We start from the raw sequence: 15,193 nt of genomic DNA, 5'->3' as shown, positions 1-15,193 counted from the left end.
TTGATCACATAATTTGGGGGTGGGGCCCGGAATAGGTAGCAGATCTAGCGTGGGGCGTGGCATGTTTTCCAATTTTGCAGCAGATTTAGTCACAATTTGAGACAGTGTCGTTGTAGAATGGTAGCGACCTTGGCCTCAACTGTGTATACGACCCCCTTTAGGGGCCCAAGGGTTTCATCTGTCAAAGTTTCCTACTGGGCCCAGTTGGGCTCCATGCCAATCGTTATAAATAGGTTTAACGTTACAATATGGTAAATCTTTGTGCAACGTTTACACTGTTAATACAACTGGCCAACTGCAGTGCTTAGCGCGCCCTGTCTCCAACACTCCATACAAATATTTACAAATAAACAATGCCAGTCATTATTCTGTCTAATTTGTACAATTTCGCCATATGATTGTACCAAGGAGCTTTTATCAGGCTCCTTGATTGTACATGTACGCATTGTATCATGTTTTATTACCTGGGCCCCCTTGAAAATTAGCAAAACATGCTGAAGGGATACCCAGGAGTCCACAAGATGAAATAAATGAATGAAGGGAAATGACGATATACAATTTCAATATCTTATAATAATTATGTTAATAATCAATGTCCTTTGCTGAGTCAACTTGCTTACTAGAGTTCATCATCACTTTATCTTGTACTCTTTGCAGCGATGTGTGCCAAGCAGTTTTAAGAAAACAGAAATATATAGATAAATAGAATAACAATAACAACAACAACAACAACAACTTATTTTCCCCCACCCAGGCACTATGAGTATCTACGACCTGAGCGACCCCCTCCTCCTCCAGATCTTCCAGTACCTGGACCATCGTGACGTCTGCCTCGCCTTACGCCAGACGTGTCAGCAGTGGCACCGCCTCAGCTACGACTTCACGCTCTGGCAGCGTCTCCGCTTCTCCGGCTTCAACCAGCTGCGAAACGAACACTTCCTGCCCCTCTTGCGTTACTACGGCGACAGCATACAGGAGATCGACATCAGCGGGTGCAAAGGACTAGACGCTCTCGGGTTTCACGCCATCTCAGAACACTGTAAAAGCTTGAGGAAGCTGGACTTATCCGGCACCTACATTGCAGGAGAAGCCTTTCTGAAGATTTGTGAAGAGTGCCCCAAAATCAAGGAGTTGAACATCTTCGACTGTCATTTCATATCGTACAAAGTGCTCTCTTCTATACCAACGTGTCTACAAGGGCTGAGGAAGCTTAGCATGCTAAATCGGTTAGATCCGCTACAGTACGTACTGAACAGGAGTTCCGTCATCTCGGTGTATCAGTCTCTGATCAAGAACTGTAAGGAGCTAGTCGAACTTGACTGCAAGGCGTCAGACTTTGTCGAAGATGATATCTTTACTGACGGAATAGCCAATCTCTACACTCTGAATCTGTCCCACTGTACGGGCATTTCAGACGAAGGTATCCAGTCTATAGCGGTCAGCTGCAGTGCCCTACGTCACCTAAACCTGTCACATACGTACATCAGTAACAGGGGAATGGAGGTCATAGCGCGCTGCTGCAAGCGTCTCACACATCTGAACGTTAGCGACTGCCGTAACGTCACTGACATGGGCGTGTGCGTGGTGGCGCACAGCTGTCATGAGCTCCGCCATCTTGACGTGCACGGGGAATCGTGGATGGCGCTGCGACCACACAGCACGGGAAACATCACCGACGTGGCGCTTAAGGTCCTTGCGTCGTGGTGTCCAAACCTGGAGTACCTTGACACCACGGGATGTTGGGGGGTTACAGACGACGGCGTTCGCGCGATCACCACGGCCTGTAAGAACCTTCGTCACCTTGAGGTACGTGGTTGTTTGTCTATCAGCGACCAATCGCTGATCAGCCTCGCAGACAACTCCAGAGAGCTGCGATCCCTCAACATATCGGAGTGCGTGAAAGTCACGTCCGCAGGTCTGAACCTCCTGATGACAAAATGCACCAAGCTGAAGTTCCTGAAAGCCGAAACCTGCCACTACCTCGCAAACTTGAGGTTCAGCTGCCAGGTGCAGCATTCCGTCGGATGTAGCTGCTCACAACTGCCTGCTAAGGACGTTCACGGGTCCTCCTTTACAGGGCAGATCTTCCCCAAGACACTTGAAAGGCATTTCCAGTGTATAGATGAAGCAAGCACTTCTTCAAAGGGGTTCCAAGCCCAATGCAGACCTAAGCTGGAGAAGTGTCGGATCACTCCGTGTGTGTTGAGCCATTTGGACCTGTCGTTTTGCTCCAACGTTGCCGACGACTCCATCCAGCAGGTGGCTTCTTTCTGCAGACAGCTGAAGTACCTGTCACTCATGGGCTGTTACCTGGTAACCGACAAAGGGATTGGTGAGCTCACTCTTGATTGACAGCTGTCACTATTGGTCATGAAAATAAATTCACGCTCCCAATTTGTTTTATCATCTTTTGTGCTTGATAGTTTAGGTATATATATCTTGAAAAGTTAAACTTTTCCTCTAGGATATGGGGAATTAGAATTAGCTTGATGTGAAATCTGAAAGTATTTTCCATGTGATTAGATGTATACAGTGGCAAAACATGCTGGGAGTTTGCCTGGGTTACTGGCATCTTTGGATGAAAAAAAGAAAACACCAATCAACTATCGCTGGGAAGAAGAAACAATCTGAAATCAAAATGACCAGGGATTGAAAACCAACACAAGAGCAACCTCTATTCTCAAAGGAGAGGTTTGGCTCCAGCAGGTTTTTTTTTTACATGTTTTATGTATTTCTTTTTTTACTCCGAATTTTGTGCTGTTTTCTTCATGTCCACTGGGCAAACTGCACAAAGAAAATAATTACAAAATAGAAAGCAAGGCAAAAACACATCAAAAACAGCCAGAGCCAAACCCCTGCTTGGAGAGTTATCAATCTCCAAAAGACAGAAATACCAGGAAAAGTGATAGTTACTGTGTTTGTGAATCCTTCCAATGTCTAAAAAAAGAGACTTATGAACAATTTTTTATTGTCCAATCAACAGGTCACATTGCTAAGCACTGCAAGGTCCTGGAGCATCTCAACCTCTCATGCAGCCGTACCCAGCGGTCCAAGCTAACCGACCAGACGCTATCGGAGCTTGCAGAGGCGTGTCGTGCCCTTAAACACCTGAATCTGTACAATGGGGTCTGCTTCTCCGAGAAGGGTATCGGTCAGCTGATGACCCGGTGCTGGTCACTCAGGGAGCTGTGTTTGACCACCGGCACCCGGACCAAGCTGGACGCAGAAGTCATTTGCAGGGTGAGTTGTCATGGATTTTGCTTTTTTTCTGTTTATCTTAATGGAAGGGAAAGCTATGCACTTATTACTGGTATACATTTGTGTGGTCTGTTTGTAGTTTGACTTACAGGACTCTTACAAACTATCATAATCATGGTGGACTGTGATGATATTTTATTGGGCATTGAATTTCATTCTTGTCTCCTGCTTTCTTTGGCAGTGCTAGAAGCCCTTCACATTATCTTCAAACTAAACATTATACAGTTACATAGTGTAAAAATGAGTTTTGAACATTGACTAGATAGAAATAAGACCAGGAAATGCCAACTTCCCAAGTCAAGAACATGAACAGATTTCTATCTCAGTCTCCTTACATTAGTTACTGTAGCCTTAAAGTTTACAAAATCATTGTGTACTTAATTGAATTACAGGCAATCATGGCGGCACGGGGAGACTGTATCGGTAAGATCGAGGCCGAGATGGACTGTCAGCAGCGCTGGCCCTCGCTGCCGTCATCGCCTCGCATCGCTACCATGGAGCGCAACATCCTCTTCAAGTTCCCCAGGAAGAGCAACGTGTAGCGACCTCACGTAACCTTTAGAGTGCTAAGGTAGCTGTTTGGCCCCAAATTTGTATTTTGTATCCAGTAAGGCAGCAGAGTTTAGATGTGGTCACATTGTAATCTATCTCCAAGCAGATCCTACGGTAGCCTAAGATAGTATCAAAAGCTGGCAAAGGAGTGTAGCAGGCCTTGGAGTGTGTACATGTATCTGGTAGCCAATGCACACTCCAAGGCTGGCTTCACTCCTTTGTCAGTTTTTGATACAATCTTATGCTACCGTAGGATCTGCTTAAGATAAGTCATTGGTCAAGTGACTGAGTGTGCTGTTGTTGCTGTGCTTATAAATTGAAGTTAGCTTGAAGTTAGCTTCCTAGATGTAAAAGTAGCACAAACTTGTTTTCTTTCAGTATTAGTATCCAGTATTGGAGTAAAGCACCATATGGTGTAATGGCCCTGTGATTTTTGTACAACAAAGTATGAGCCTTCATATGCAAGATCTAAAGGAAACTGTCAAGGATAATGATTTATGTAGTCTTTTGTTGCAATGGTTTTGGAACTCAGGTGTTTCTGATATGTTTACAAGTATCATCACTTTTGATGACTGTTTATGGATTTATAATTTTTAATCATCATAATGCAGTTATAGATTTTGATAAAATGAATTATTATTTACATGTATATGTAAGAATAGGCATCACAGTTCAGTTTGTTACTGCAGTGTAAGAAAATTAACCCTATCTCCCTAGACCCGACATTTACTTAACCAGTTCATAGTGTGAATAAGTGCACGGCAGGGACAAGGTTTAAAATTTTATGTAGCATGGAAAAGAATTTCATACATTTTTATCTATCAGAATATAGATACAAATCAAATGTCTTGCTGAGATTATTTTGTATGTTCCTTTTTTTTTATAAGCCAATTAGGTTATTCTTTAGGTGAGTGCTGTTTTGTGATGTTTTTTTGTACAATGTACTGTACTGCAGTTGCATTTTGAGAAAGTTTTTTGTACATTTTTCTGTGTTTATAGATACAATTTAAAAGAGATTTTCTATGTATGACCATACTATTTAAATATGAGTAAGTGTGCCCATATAGAGCTATATCACAGTTTTAGCCTGTTAGCCAAAATATATCGGAGTATCTACACTAGTAAATGTATTTATGTATTTATGGTGTGTGTGATACATTATACATGCATGTACATGTATTAACAATATACCATAACACCTTGGTGGTATGTCAACGTCAACTTGTATTGATTGAATTCCAGGCTATTTCACTCAACATACCGGCAATATTTGGTACCAACAAACAGACAACTATTTTCATAAATATGATTGTGGTTGTCAAAATCAGCAACGCTTTTTATACTGTGATATCATCAACATGTATTGCATTGTGGCTTCTTAATAAAATACTGTAATATCATACAAGAAGTTTGTTAATTATTCAAGTAAACTGAGAAATTTGATCAGCATACATCCAGCAGATAAACCGTGGCTAGGGCTGCCACCGACTCCCTTCTACATGTATCTACAACACTGTCGATCATCCAGTCCCGTGTCCTGAGAGAGAGTGACCTCCAACCCCCAGGTCACATAACCCTTCAGAGCTAAAAAAAAATATGGCGGAAGCTGTATGAAAGCTTCTCACCAGCAGCAAACTTAGTCGTAACAATTCAATTTTTAGATTTCTATAAATACATCCTTGATAATATGAAACCTCACAGTACTACTGTAGTTCCCTTTCTAATACTAAAAGTACTGAAGAGTTGTGTTTCATCTCTCCGCATCTTGCTGTATTTCCTGGTACTCCTTCCTGAGTTCATCCATGGTTTCTGCAATAAAGAAAATAAAACCATCGTTAGCCTAAAACTTCTTCTGTGTTGACTAAGCTCCTGCAATTAATGAGTACCTGGCCAGCATGAGAGACCCTGGTTCAAATCCCGGGCTCAGGGCATCTCTGTTGGGTCCATCTTTTCAGATGGGAAGTAAAATGGAAGTCCCGTGTTCACTTCAAGAAGGTGCCGACTGCTGCCTACCCCTGCGTCAGGGATCCCAGCAGCAGTATAATCTAACCATGGATAGAGAGAGAGAGACAACCTATCCGTGTAAAAATATAGTATACCCTGCTACTCTAACAGCAAGGAAACTTGCTGCGCTGTCTGAGGCACAGTACTGCGCAAGGTTCTGAACAAATGAACAAAAGTGGATCAAATATGCCAGAAATCTTCTGCAAACTGTTCAGGGATGCCTGGTGGGCCGTGGTATGCTCACTTCTCTTGCAAAGAAGTCTTTCTCTTTACATACTAGCAAGAAAGAACTCAACACAAGCAAGGATGTGACTTACTTTTACATTCACTAAGTAGCTTAGTCTTGTCCTCTCTGAAGAACACATTGCTGTTCTGCTGCTGCTTGTAAACTCTCTGGCAACAAAAACACACTGGATGAATAACCCACATTTATTATAAAGGTTAGAAATCCTGGAAACAATATTCAAAGACAATTCCATTTCTACATATAAGTTATGATACAACTAACTGGACTAAAGTTCCAAAATTCTTGAAGGCTTATCCACATGACATACATTACTCTTCTTCTGTGTCACTATAAGTATAATCCACTGAACATAAGAAAAAAGTAAATTGTTTAAAACATGCCATTCCCATTTCATGAACCTGCTGACCCTTTTAATTATATAAAAATTGTTATATTTCAGTATACATTTGTAGCGTCACTGATTCAACATGATTTTAGTTTACCTTGTCCTGCTTAACAGTCCTCAGCTCAATTTCAAGAACAGTCTGTTCATTCATCTGTAAAAACATACAAATCTGTGGTTAGATGAAAAATAGTTTACACAAGATCATGTTAAAGATATCTCTGTGGTCCAATTGAAACACGATGATGGGGGGAGTAGAAACAGTCTCCTGGCTCCCAGGATTCAAACACGCGCCGAATCTGGGCCACCAGCTTACAAACCCAACACCGCTATTATATAAACCACTAAGCAAAAAGGTCGGCGTGGTCAGTTTGATGGCGATTGAACTCCACTATTAGTATTACACACAACATTTTGGTGTTGTTGTAACAAACTGTTTCTGCTCGCTTCTGTGTAAATCAGTTTTGATGCTAAGACTGACATTTATGTTCTCTTCTAAGAGGCTCCACAATAACTTTGGAATTCCACTTTTCCCATTTTGAAATGGGCTTATATTTTCAATATAAAAGCACTTGGTGAAAAGTCTTTACATATGATTGACAAGTATGATGTACAGTTGTGAAATATGATAATAACTTTCATGAATATTCATTTTGAAAATTTTCTTCCTGCAGGAATTTCTGCAGGAATTCCTGCAGGAAGCGTTTTTCCTGCAGGAATTCCTGCAGGAAAAACTTTTTCCTGCAGGAATTCCTGCAGAAATTTCCTGCAGGACAAAGGTAAATTTCTGCAGGAAGAATGTTTTCTGCAGGAATTTCTGCAGGAATTCCTGCAGAAATGACCTTAAAATTAATATCTAAAGCAATGACAGGAAGAGTTCTGTATGCATTTGATTTTGTTTGAAACTGTTAAACTGTGCCAATTTCATTAGCTGTTTTAGCCTTGACTTTCAATGTCTAAAATAGATATATATTGGAGGCATTGTTTATTGTTTCATTTTCCTAGTTTTATTGATTATGTTGCCGGAGATGCCTGAGGCATTTGAAAAAAAAACTGCCCTATGAATTAACTTGTCTTCAACAAAATGCCTGTCCTGCAATGGTTACTCATATTTTTTCAGAGGTACTCATATATTTCAGAGGTACGGAAGCTGTGGCAATTACTATTAGTTACCTCTTCTATTTTTTCTTTAACCTCAATACTGACGTTTTATGAGTATCTAAGCCAATTTGAGTGCCCAAGAACTATCCATTTAGCATCCATAAGCTAAGTAAAAACATTTAAAGGATCAGAAGTCAGCAAAGAAATGGATCTACATTATTTTTTGTAGTACCTCCATTAGCACCTGTACCATGCATAAGATAGAGTTTAAGCACTGAAATTGCCAATATGCATGCTGACGAAATTGTTACCGCAGCAAGAGGATGATGGTTTCTACATGTTTTTGTGTAATATTCGGTGAGGCAGCGATCGCCCTCTACCCACAGTTCCTATAATACTGATCACAAAATTAGTACCTTATTCTCAGTTTGACGCAGAACCGGACGGACAAACCACCCTGGCATGGCACGTACAACAATCCTAGCATTGTACGAAAGGATTGCGCGTTTTACTTTGCAACTCCTCCTGAATTTACCGTTAAGCATTACCAGCCCTCCTGAATTTATCGTTAAACGCTACTCCGCCTTCTGAATTCACCGTTAAGCATTACCAACCAAGACAACCCCTTCTCTTGCAGACCCTCATGTAAGGGGGCCCACATTAACAAGAAAACTTGAACTTCTCAGAATGCTACTGACACTTTTTCTAGATGAAAGGATTTGAACTCCTATCCTATGGTCTACCAACCTGATGAAATTATTTTGGGGACTTCCAGTAACTATTTACTGAATTCTAAACTATAGTAAAAAATTTTGCTCATCTTCTGGACAAGTAAATCATGAACCACTTTGTTAGCCATGCTGATCGCTGGTATCTTTGGGTTAATATAGAAATCAACCAGGCTTTATAATAAACCCCTCAGGGTGCAACATTGATCATCTATTATCATATATGTGGCATTGACCTGTCATGCGATGCCATAACACATAGAAGTGTCCCGATCCGGGTACGTGGACACCTAGAATTAATTTTAAACAGCTGTTTTTAATGCATTTCTAGGTGTCTAATTGAAATGATATATCACCCATCACCAGATCCGATCAGTTAAAAGAACAATTTAACCAGTAACACCCTTTCCTCAGCTGTAACTCTTTTCAGTCCTTGAGATTGTGACAAAGGCCTTTTTATGACAAGAGTGTGATAATCACTTTCCCCTCCCCTGTCTCACCCATCTTTAGAGAAGCCATTCTCTAATCTCCTTTGCACCTACATGTAGGTGTTTAAAATCCAACAACAACAATGCATGCACTAATTTATAATGACAGGTAATTAGAGAAATGAATGGTAGTTGCAACTTGGTAATTAAGAAGTAAACTAAGTTTACCCAAGGAGGTTTAACTTCCTTCCTTTACCTTGCATATCACAAAGGAGTTTTAAAGCTCTGAGCTCACTGACCTAACTTAGATTTTCCAACAGCAACCTAATGGAATAGATTTTTAGTCTTTACTATTTGCCTTTGGTAATCTTTACTCTTGGCTACCCCAGGCCTAGGTCTACTTGTGATTTTATTGATAAAAGCTCCTTGGTTTAAGACAAAAAAATTTCCTGATCATTTAGATGTTGATAGGTTTGAAGGCTGATATCAAATACTGATAGCCAGAATAAAGCTACCAAACCAGAATGGCTGTCACATCAAAATATATGCCACAGGCCTTCTACTACTTAGAATAATAAGAATAATTTGCCACTGCAGTCCGCATAGGGTATTGATTGGTGAAATTTGGGGTCCTGGCCTATGGACTATCTTGCAGGTGCTAGCATGTGCTATAGAGAGGTGTTGAAAAGCTGAAAGGCCGACAAAGTAACAACAAACTTTTTGATAACCAAACTTAATGATAACCTGGGTTTTGATCTGGTACAAAGTACAGTTATCTTTTGGACCATTAACAATTTAACATGAAGCCATGAATGCCATGAAGCTGTTACTAGTGATTCATATGAATAGAAACATCAGGCAAAAGTTTGTTCCAGAGATTATTTGTCAGTTTAGGTTCCAAATCCTACTACATGGGCAGGCTGTATATAAGGCGCTTACCAAATCCTCTTTTTGGTAATTATGCACATTGTTATGCGGGTTGAAAGGAGGTCAGTTATTGTAAAGGCATGCTCCCAAATTAGCAAGTTATTAGCAAGTCCCACAGGGACCTTCCCAAAACAATGTGAAATTTCTATACACAACTGCTTTATAGAGCTGTGGCCAATAACTCCTCTGCCGGCTACACTCCTTCCCATTTGCCACAGCAAGATCTGCTTGGAGATTACCTGGTGGGCAGTCAGGCCAAGCAAGGAGGTTGAAATGATTTTTTTAACCTCCTTGGGCCAAGGAAGTTTCATATATTAAACGTCCTTGGTCAGGCAAAGAAAATTTCAGATTAGAACTTTAAAGTTGAAGAAACCTGAAAATTCACTTCTGGGATGGATTACAGGATTCAAGTCAGATCAAGAAGCTTTCATCAATAAAAGTTCCTTGATCTTCCTTGATCTCACCAACTTGATCAGGCTCAACACTTTTGGACTACCTACTAATGGCAACCTCAGAATTTGGAAAAATGGGAAATTAGGCAGTGCTGTGCACAGCACTATAGCCAGACAACTTCTCACTTTATTATATACCATTAAAGCTTGGATCCAGGTTACATCCAGGTACGTGGGGTCATACTTTGTGGCGTCACTGAGGAAAGTGAACGTTTTCAGACATGAATCTGATATTTCAGCCACGTTTCTGAATCATAAAATCTTTTTTTTTTCCTGGCAGCCAAGTCTTGATATATATTTGGGATGATCAGGGGATCCAGAGGAAACTTAGTGGCAATATTAAGAAACATGATGTGTTTGAAGGCATTTGAAAGTCCATGAAGGAATGCAGCTTCAGTAAGACAGTCTAACATGGTCTGGTTTGTCACCTTTTAGCCTGAGTGGTTAGTGTGTTAGGTTCGTGAGCTGGTGGGCCCGGGTTAAAATCCTGGGAGCCAGGAGACTACTACTTGCCTCTTGTGTTTCAAAAGTGCATGATTGCAAGGAGGTTAAAGAAAGTCTTTCTTTAACCTCCTTGATGATTGTGAAAGACCTTGCACTTCTGTGTCAGTGGGAAAGATGGCCTCAAGCCGACTTCTTCCAAGCCAATCCTCACGATGTGGTTCAGCATGTGAGAAGGTGTGTTAACCTTTACTGCCTCCTCAAGACATTTAAGATTCATTGTTTGACATTGCCTGGGCCAGACCCTATAGAAGAATATCATACATCCAACATCTGCCGAAACTTTACCCAGCAGACGTGCTTTAGGCGCTTTTGTCAAACTTCCTATTTTGCACTTTTTTTTCGCGCAAATGGACAGGAGGAACACAGTATAAATTAAAAGCCAAACAAAAAGTTGAAAAATGCCTAAACTGTAGCCCAACCTCTGCTTGGAGAGTAACTGGCGTGACACAGAGATTTTATCTTTCATACTCTCCAAGCAGAGGTTCAGCTCCAGCTGTTTTTGATGTGTTAAAGGCCTTGGCCAGCAGACATGAAGGAAACGGTACAATATTGAAATAGAAAACTTGACAAAAATGCCTAAAAGCATGCAAGAAGGTTGAAAACAACCTCCTTGAAGCATGTTAAAAACAGCCGAGAGCCAATCCTCTGCTTGGAGAGCAATCTTTCCATGTGCCACTTTTTGTTGGCTCTATGCAAATCAAGACAATTCACACCTTGTTCATATCCACAAAGTCGGGTCTGGTACCATGAATGCTGACCGAAGGGGGTCTGATAGACACCAACTGACCAAGCAGTTGTTAATCTGTGCTGGTTGAAAAGACACAGCTTAAACTTTAAAGGGCTTGTTGGCAAGTGACAGATGGATATTGCTAGTGTTTCCACTATGGCTTACAACCATGCCTTTTTTTGGCTTGTTGACCCTCCTTTTAGGTGATTTTGTCAGGCCAGAGAGAAAAATCCTCAAGTAGTTATTGTTATGCAGGTTCAAACAAGGTCAGCTTTTGTCCTTAATACAATTGCAAAGGATACATGTGCAATTATCAAGTATCCCACAGGGACTGTCCAAGAACCCCAGGTGGTGACTTTCTTCCTAACACGTGTCTTGCTCAGAGATAAGTCCTGGGCTTCAGTCAGCACAAGGAGGGTTTATCTACTCTCCAAGCAGAGGTTAGGCTCCGTCTGTTTTTTGACGTTTCACTTAAGTCATTTTTATTGAGCTTTCTATTTTGTCATGTTTCTTGAAGTACGCCAGCCAAACAATACAAGATACAATACAAAATAGAAAGCCCAATAAAAATGACTAAAAAAAAAACGTTAAAAAAACAGCCGGAGCCAAACCTCTGCTTGTACTAAGTTGTAGAGTGGCTTTATCATGACAACCTTCCTTACTTGGTCAGTGGTATTTCAGAATGACAGAAACCTGAAAATTTACTTTTGGGATGGATTACCTTGCTCAGATGAGTCCCATTCTTCTAAATCTTCTTGAGAACTACATGTAGAATATTAAAAAAGAGACATTTTGATTTACGATAATTATCTAAGTCTGGCACTCCCTCCCAAACCAATCAATGTTCAAACCAAACTGGCCGGCCCAGCGTTAGTCAGAAAACAGTAACTGTATGTAATAATGATTAGCTTGTTGTACAGCACTCAGAGCACTGTCCTTTTCAACACATCCCTACAAGTAATCTCCACGCGTGGCCAATTTACTCCTCTGCCGGCTAAACTCCTTCCCCCAGCTTATGTGCTGCCTTATGCCATGCAGCATCTGCTTGGAGATAACCCTACATGTAGAGCCTCCTCTATATCTAGGGCAGGGCCTAGGGTGACAACCCTTCCTTCCATGGCAAACTCACTTGAGTCACTTCCCTGGCATTTACAAAATAGGGAGTTTGGCAACTTTGAAACTAGCATAGCAGTCCCACAACTAGAAGGACCAGCTTTTATTTTCGAGCGCTCGGGTCTGATTTTATCATGGTCATTACTGACAGAAGGGGGTCTGATAGCCAGCAGCAGTTGTACTTTTAACACAGCTTGAAGGGCAAACTGGCAGCAAGGCACAGCTGGATTGAAAAGGCACAGAGGTGCTGACTTCATTCCTAAACCTCCTTGGTTTGAGCAGTCTATTAGCTAAAGTGGACATATTTTTAAGCTCTTTAAAAGGACCATCAAATTTTCACAAAACTTTAAGAAACATTGTTCATAGTTTAGCCCTAAATTGAAGACAACCTTGATTTACCCTACTGGTTTAACCATTTTAAATTCAAATATTAGTGTTATAGTGAACTTAGGTTTCTGAAATTCTGTAATTCTTCTGAAATTTCTTCTATTAATAATGGACCTCTGAGTTCCAGAGTTCGAATCTCTTTGAAAATTGAAGGCCTTTGATCCTCAGCACTACAAGTTACAGGTAGCCTGGACCTGGATTCTTGCTAATTGTTAATTGGACACCAGCATCATTTGCATATCTTTAGAACAATAGCTGACCTTACTTTGAACCCGCATTACAATAGCGCATACTTACTTGAATTTTCAACTAGAGGAAGCAAGCTCCTGGCTAATGTTACAAGGCCCAATTTTAGATTATGAAATATTCTCTGGAACAAACTTGCCAATGAAGCATAACAACTTCATGGCATTCCATCCCATTTATACTCAAGTGTTAATATCTTATGATGATCAAAAGATGACCAACCAGATCAAGGAGGTTGAAAAGAGGGACCAGAATGAGATCAAACAAATCTCAGGTTGCTGACCAAGGACCTTTCATCCTTGGCCACGTTGGTACTGTATTTCAATGCATGCATGAAAGGAGCATTCAAACAGAGGAGTTCATTTAATGAAAACACCACAGCCGTGTAAGCACAACATAGGCTGTTAAACATGTCATGGCTAACTGACTCATACTTTGTGTGTAACACATTTGTTGAAACCAAGTTCTAGTTGCCTCTTCTCATGCAGGCATTGTTATGGCCGGTGTGGGAATTCCTACCAGAAAATTCTTCTTGGCTGGGAGTGCTTTTAAGTTTTATATTGAAAATGTTAGCACTTGACAAAATGGCAAAAGTAGACTTGTAAACTTCAACTGAAGAAATTGTTTATATATTGAAGGCAGTATACATGTAATTATGGGGAGGGCACCCTAACATGCCAGGCTTTTTCATGCCCTTGAAGTTTAGTTCCCAGAGAGTTGTCAAGTTCAGAATGTGATTCAATGAATTCTTAACACATTCATCCATGGAACATACTTGGAAAAAAAAATGGATTTATCTTGTTCATGCCCTGCGGATACAAGGCCCTCTATTATGTATGAATATATTTCACTATATATTCACAGTCAGGTCTGATAAACAACTAATGCAATAGGCACAGTTTAACAGTTTCAAAAGAAATTAAAAAAATCAAATTGATAAGAACTCCTTAGTGTTATTGCTTTAGATATGAATTATAAGGTCATTTCTGCAGGAATTCCTGCAGGAATTCCTGCAGAAATTCCTGCAGAAAACATTCTTCCTGCAGGAATTTACCTTTGTCCTGCAGGAAATTTCTGCAGGAATTCCTGCAGGAAAAAGTTTTTCCTGCAGGAATTCCTGCAGGAAAAATGCTTCCTGCAGGAATTCCTGCAGGACTTCCTGCAGGAAGAAAATTTTCAAAATGAATATTCATGAAAGTTATTATCATATTTCACAACTGTACATCATACTTGTCAATCATATGTAAAGACTTTTCACCAAGTGCTTTTATATTGAAAATATAAGCCCATTTCAAAATGGGAAAAGTGGAATTCCAAAGTTATTGTGGAGCCTCTTTTCTGTTCTCTTCTGTTATTTTTCATTTGCAAATCAACTTTGAAACAAACACTGCCCGACCAGCGACACATTGATATGCAAATTCCACTTTTCGTTACTTTGATTTTAAGTTGATCCACTGCCTGAATGTGTTATTATTGTTATTATTATTACCATTATTATATTAAATTATATTAAGTTATCCTGAGTTATTTGTATTGTAAATAGTTGACACCTGACGTTTAGTTATTTAAGTTTGACCTTTGATTTCAATTTTGATTCAGTTGTTGTGATTTTGTGTTAATTTATGTTGGGGTCTCCCGGCCCACCAGGAGGTATTGAAAAACGCCAGAAGGCGATGTATTTTCCTGGATAAATAAATAAACTGAAACTGAATTGTGAAACAACTAGGAGCGGCAAGCAGAAACAGTCCCCTGGCTTCAGGAATTGAACTTGGGCCTGCCAGTTCACAAACCCAACACCATAAACCACTACAGGTGCTCCAAAAATTTCTGGATCATTTGGAATGGTCAGTAGTTGGTAGTTCTTGAACCCCCCTGGAATGACTCAAGGTATCAGTGCGCTGTGTGGTAAGACATTACTAATCTATCACACCTGACGTTCAACTTCATCCTTTCTTGGACCTGTTGCCATGGCTACAGACGTGATTATTCCTCCTTTCTTGAGCTCTTTCTTCTCCTCCCTTTCTCACATCCTCCTCCTGAGTCCTGTCCTGAGTCTGAGCTGAACTAACCAATCAGCTGGCTGGAATAATGAAACAATCCCATCATCCTCTTCGTTTTCAGTCGCTTTCGATACGCT

At 40.5% G+C, this 15,193-nt stretch overlaps 2 protein-coding genes across 2 annotated transcripts; one reads left to right on the top strand and one right to left on the bottom strand.

Moving 5' to 3' along the window:
- The first annotated feature begins 752 nt into the window (after positions 1 to 752).
- Positions 753 to 4,898, top strand: LOC118424370 (F-box/LRR-repeat protein 4-like). The gene is made up of 3 exons (XM_035832919.1): positions 753 to 2,332; positions 2,984 to 3,240; positions 3,651 to 4,898. The coding sequence occupies exons 1-3, from the start codon at positions 760 to 762 to the stop codon at positions 3,798 to 3,800; spliced, it is 1,980 nt and encodes a 659-aa protein (XP_035688812.1). The 5' UTR covers positions 753 to 759; the 3' UTR covers positions 3,801 to 4,898.
- Positions 4,899 to 5,014: 116 nt separating this feature from the next.
- Positions 5,015 to 15,161, bottom strand: LOC118424369 (ASNSD1 upstream open reading frame protein-like). The gene is made up of 4 exons (XM_035832918.1): positions 14,987 to 15,161; positions 6,544 to 6,597; positions 6,132 to 6,207; positions 5,015 to 5,619 (listed from the first exon to the last, which is right to left on the bottom strand). The coding sequence occupies exons 1-4, from the start codon at positions 15,023 to 15,025 to the stop codon at positions 5,561 to 5,563; spliced, it is 228 nt and encodes a 75-aa protein (XP_035688811.1). The 5' UTR covers positions 15,026 to 15,161; the 3' UTR covers positions 5,015 to 5,560.
- Between the last annotated feature and the right edge of the window lie 32 nt (positions 15,162 to 15,193).

This window comes from Branchiostoma floridae, chromosome 10 (assembly GCF_000003815.2).
Source record: "Branchiostoma floridae strain S238N-H82 chromosome 10, Bfl_VNyyK, whole genome shotgun sequence".
Taxonomy (NCBI): Eukaryota; Metazoa; Chordata; class Leptocardii; order Amphioxiformes; family Branchiostomatidae; genus Branchiostoma; species Branchiostoma floridae.
This window is presented reverse-complemented; position numbering and strand designations above follow the sequence as displayed.

Bases quoted from the DNA above. Each gene is read 5' to 3' on its own strand.
- LOC118424370 (XM_035832919.1), top strand. From the start codon at position 760: ATGAGTATCTACGACCTGAGCGACCCCCTCCTCCTCCAGATCTTCCAG. The intron at 2,333-2,983 runs GTGAGCTCACTC...TCCAATCAACAG, and splicing joins GGTAACCGACAAAGGGATTG to GTCACATTGCTAAGCACTGC. The intron at 3,241-3,650 runs GTGAGTTGTCAT...ATTGAATTACAG, and splicing joins ACGCAGAAGTCATTTGCAGG to GCAATCATGGCGGCACGGGG.
- LOC118424369 (XM_035832918.1), bottom strand. From the start codon at position 15,025: ATGGCAACAGGTCCAAGAAAGGATGAAGTTGAACGTCAG. The intron at 6,208-6,543 runs GTAAACTAAAAT...TTTTGTTGCCAG, and splicing joins GGACTGTTAAGCAGGACAAG to AGAGTTTACAAGCAGCAGCA. The intron at 5,620-6,131 runs GTAAGTCACATC...TCTTTATTGCAG, and splicing joins GCTACTTAGTGAATGTAAAA to AAACCATGGATGAACTCAGG.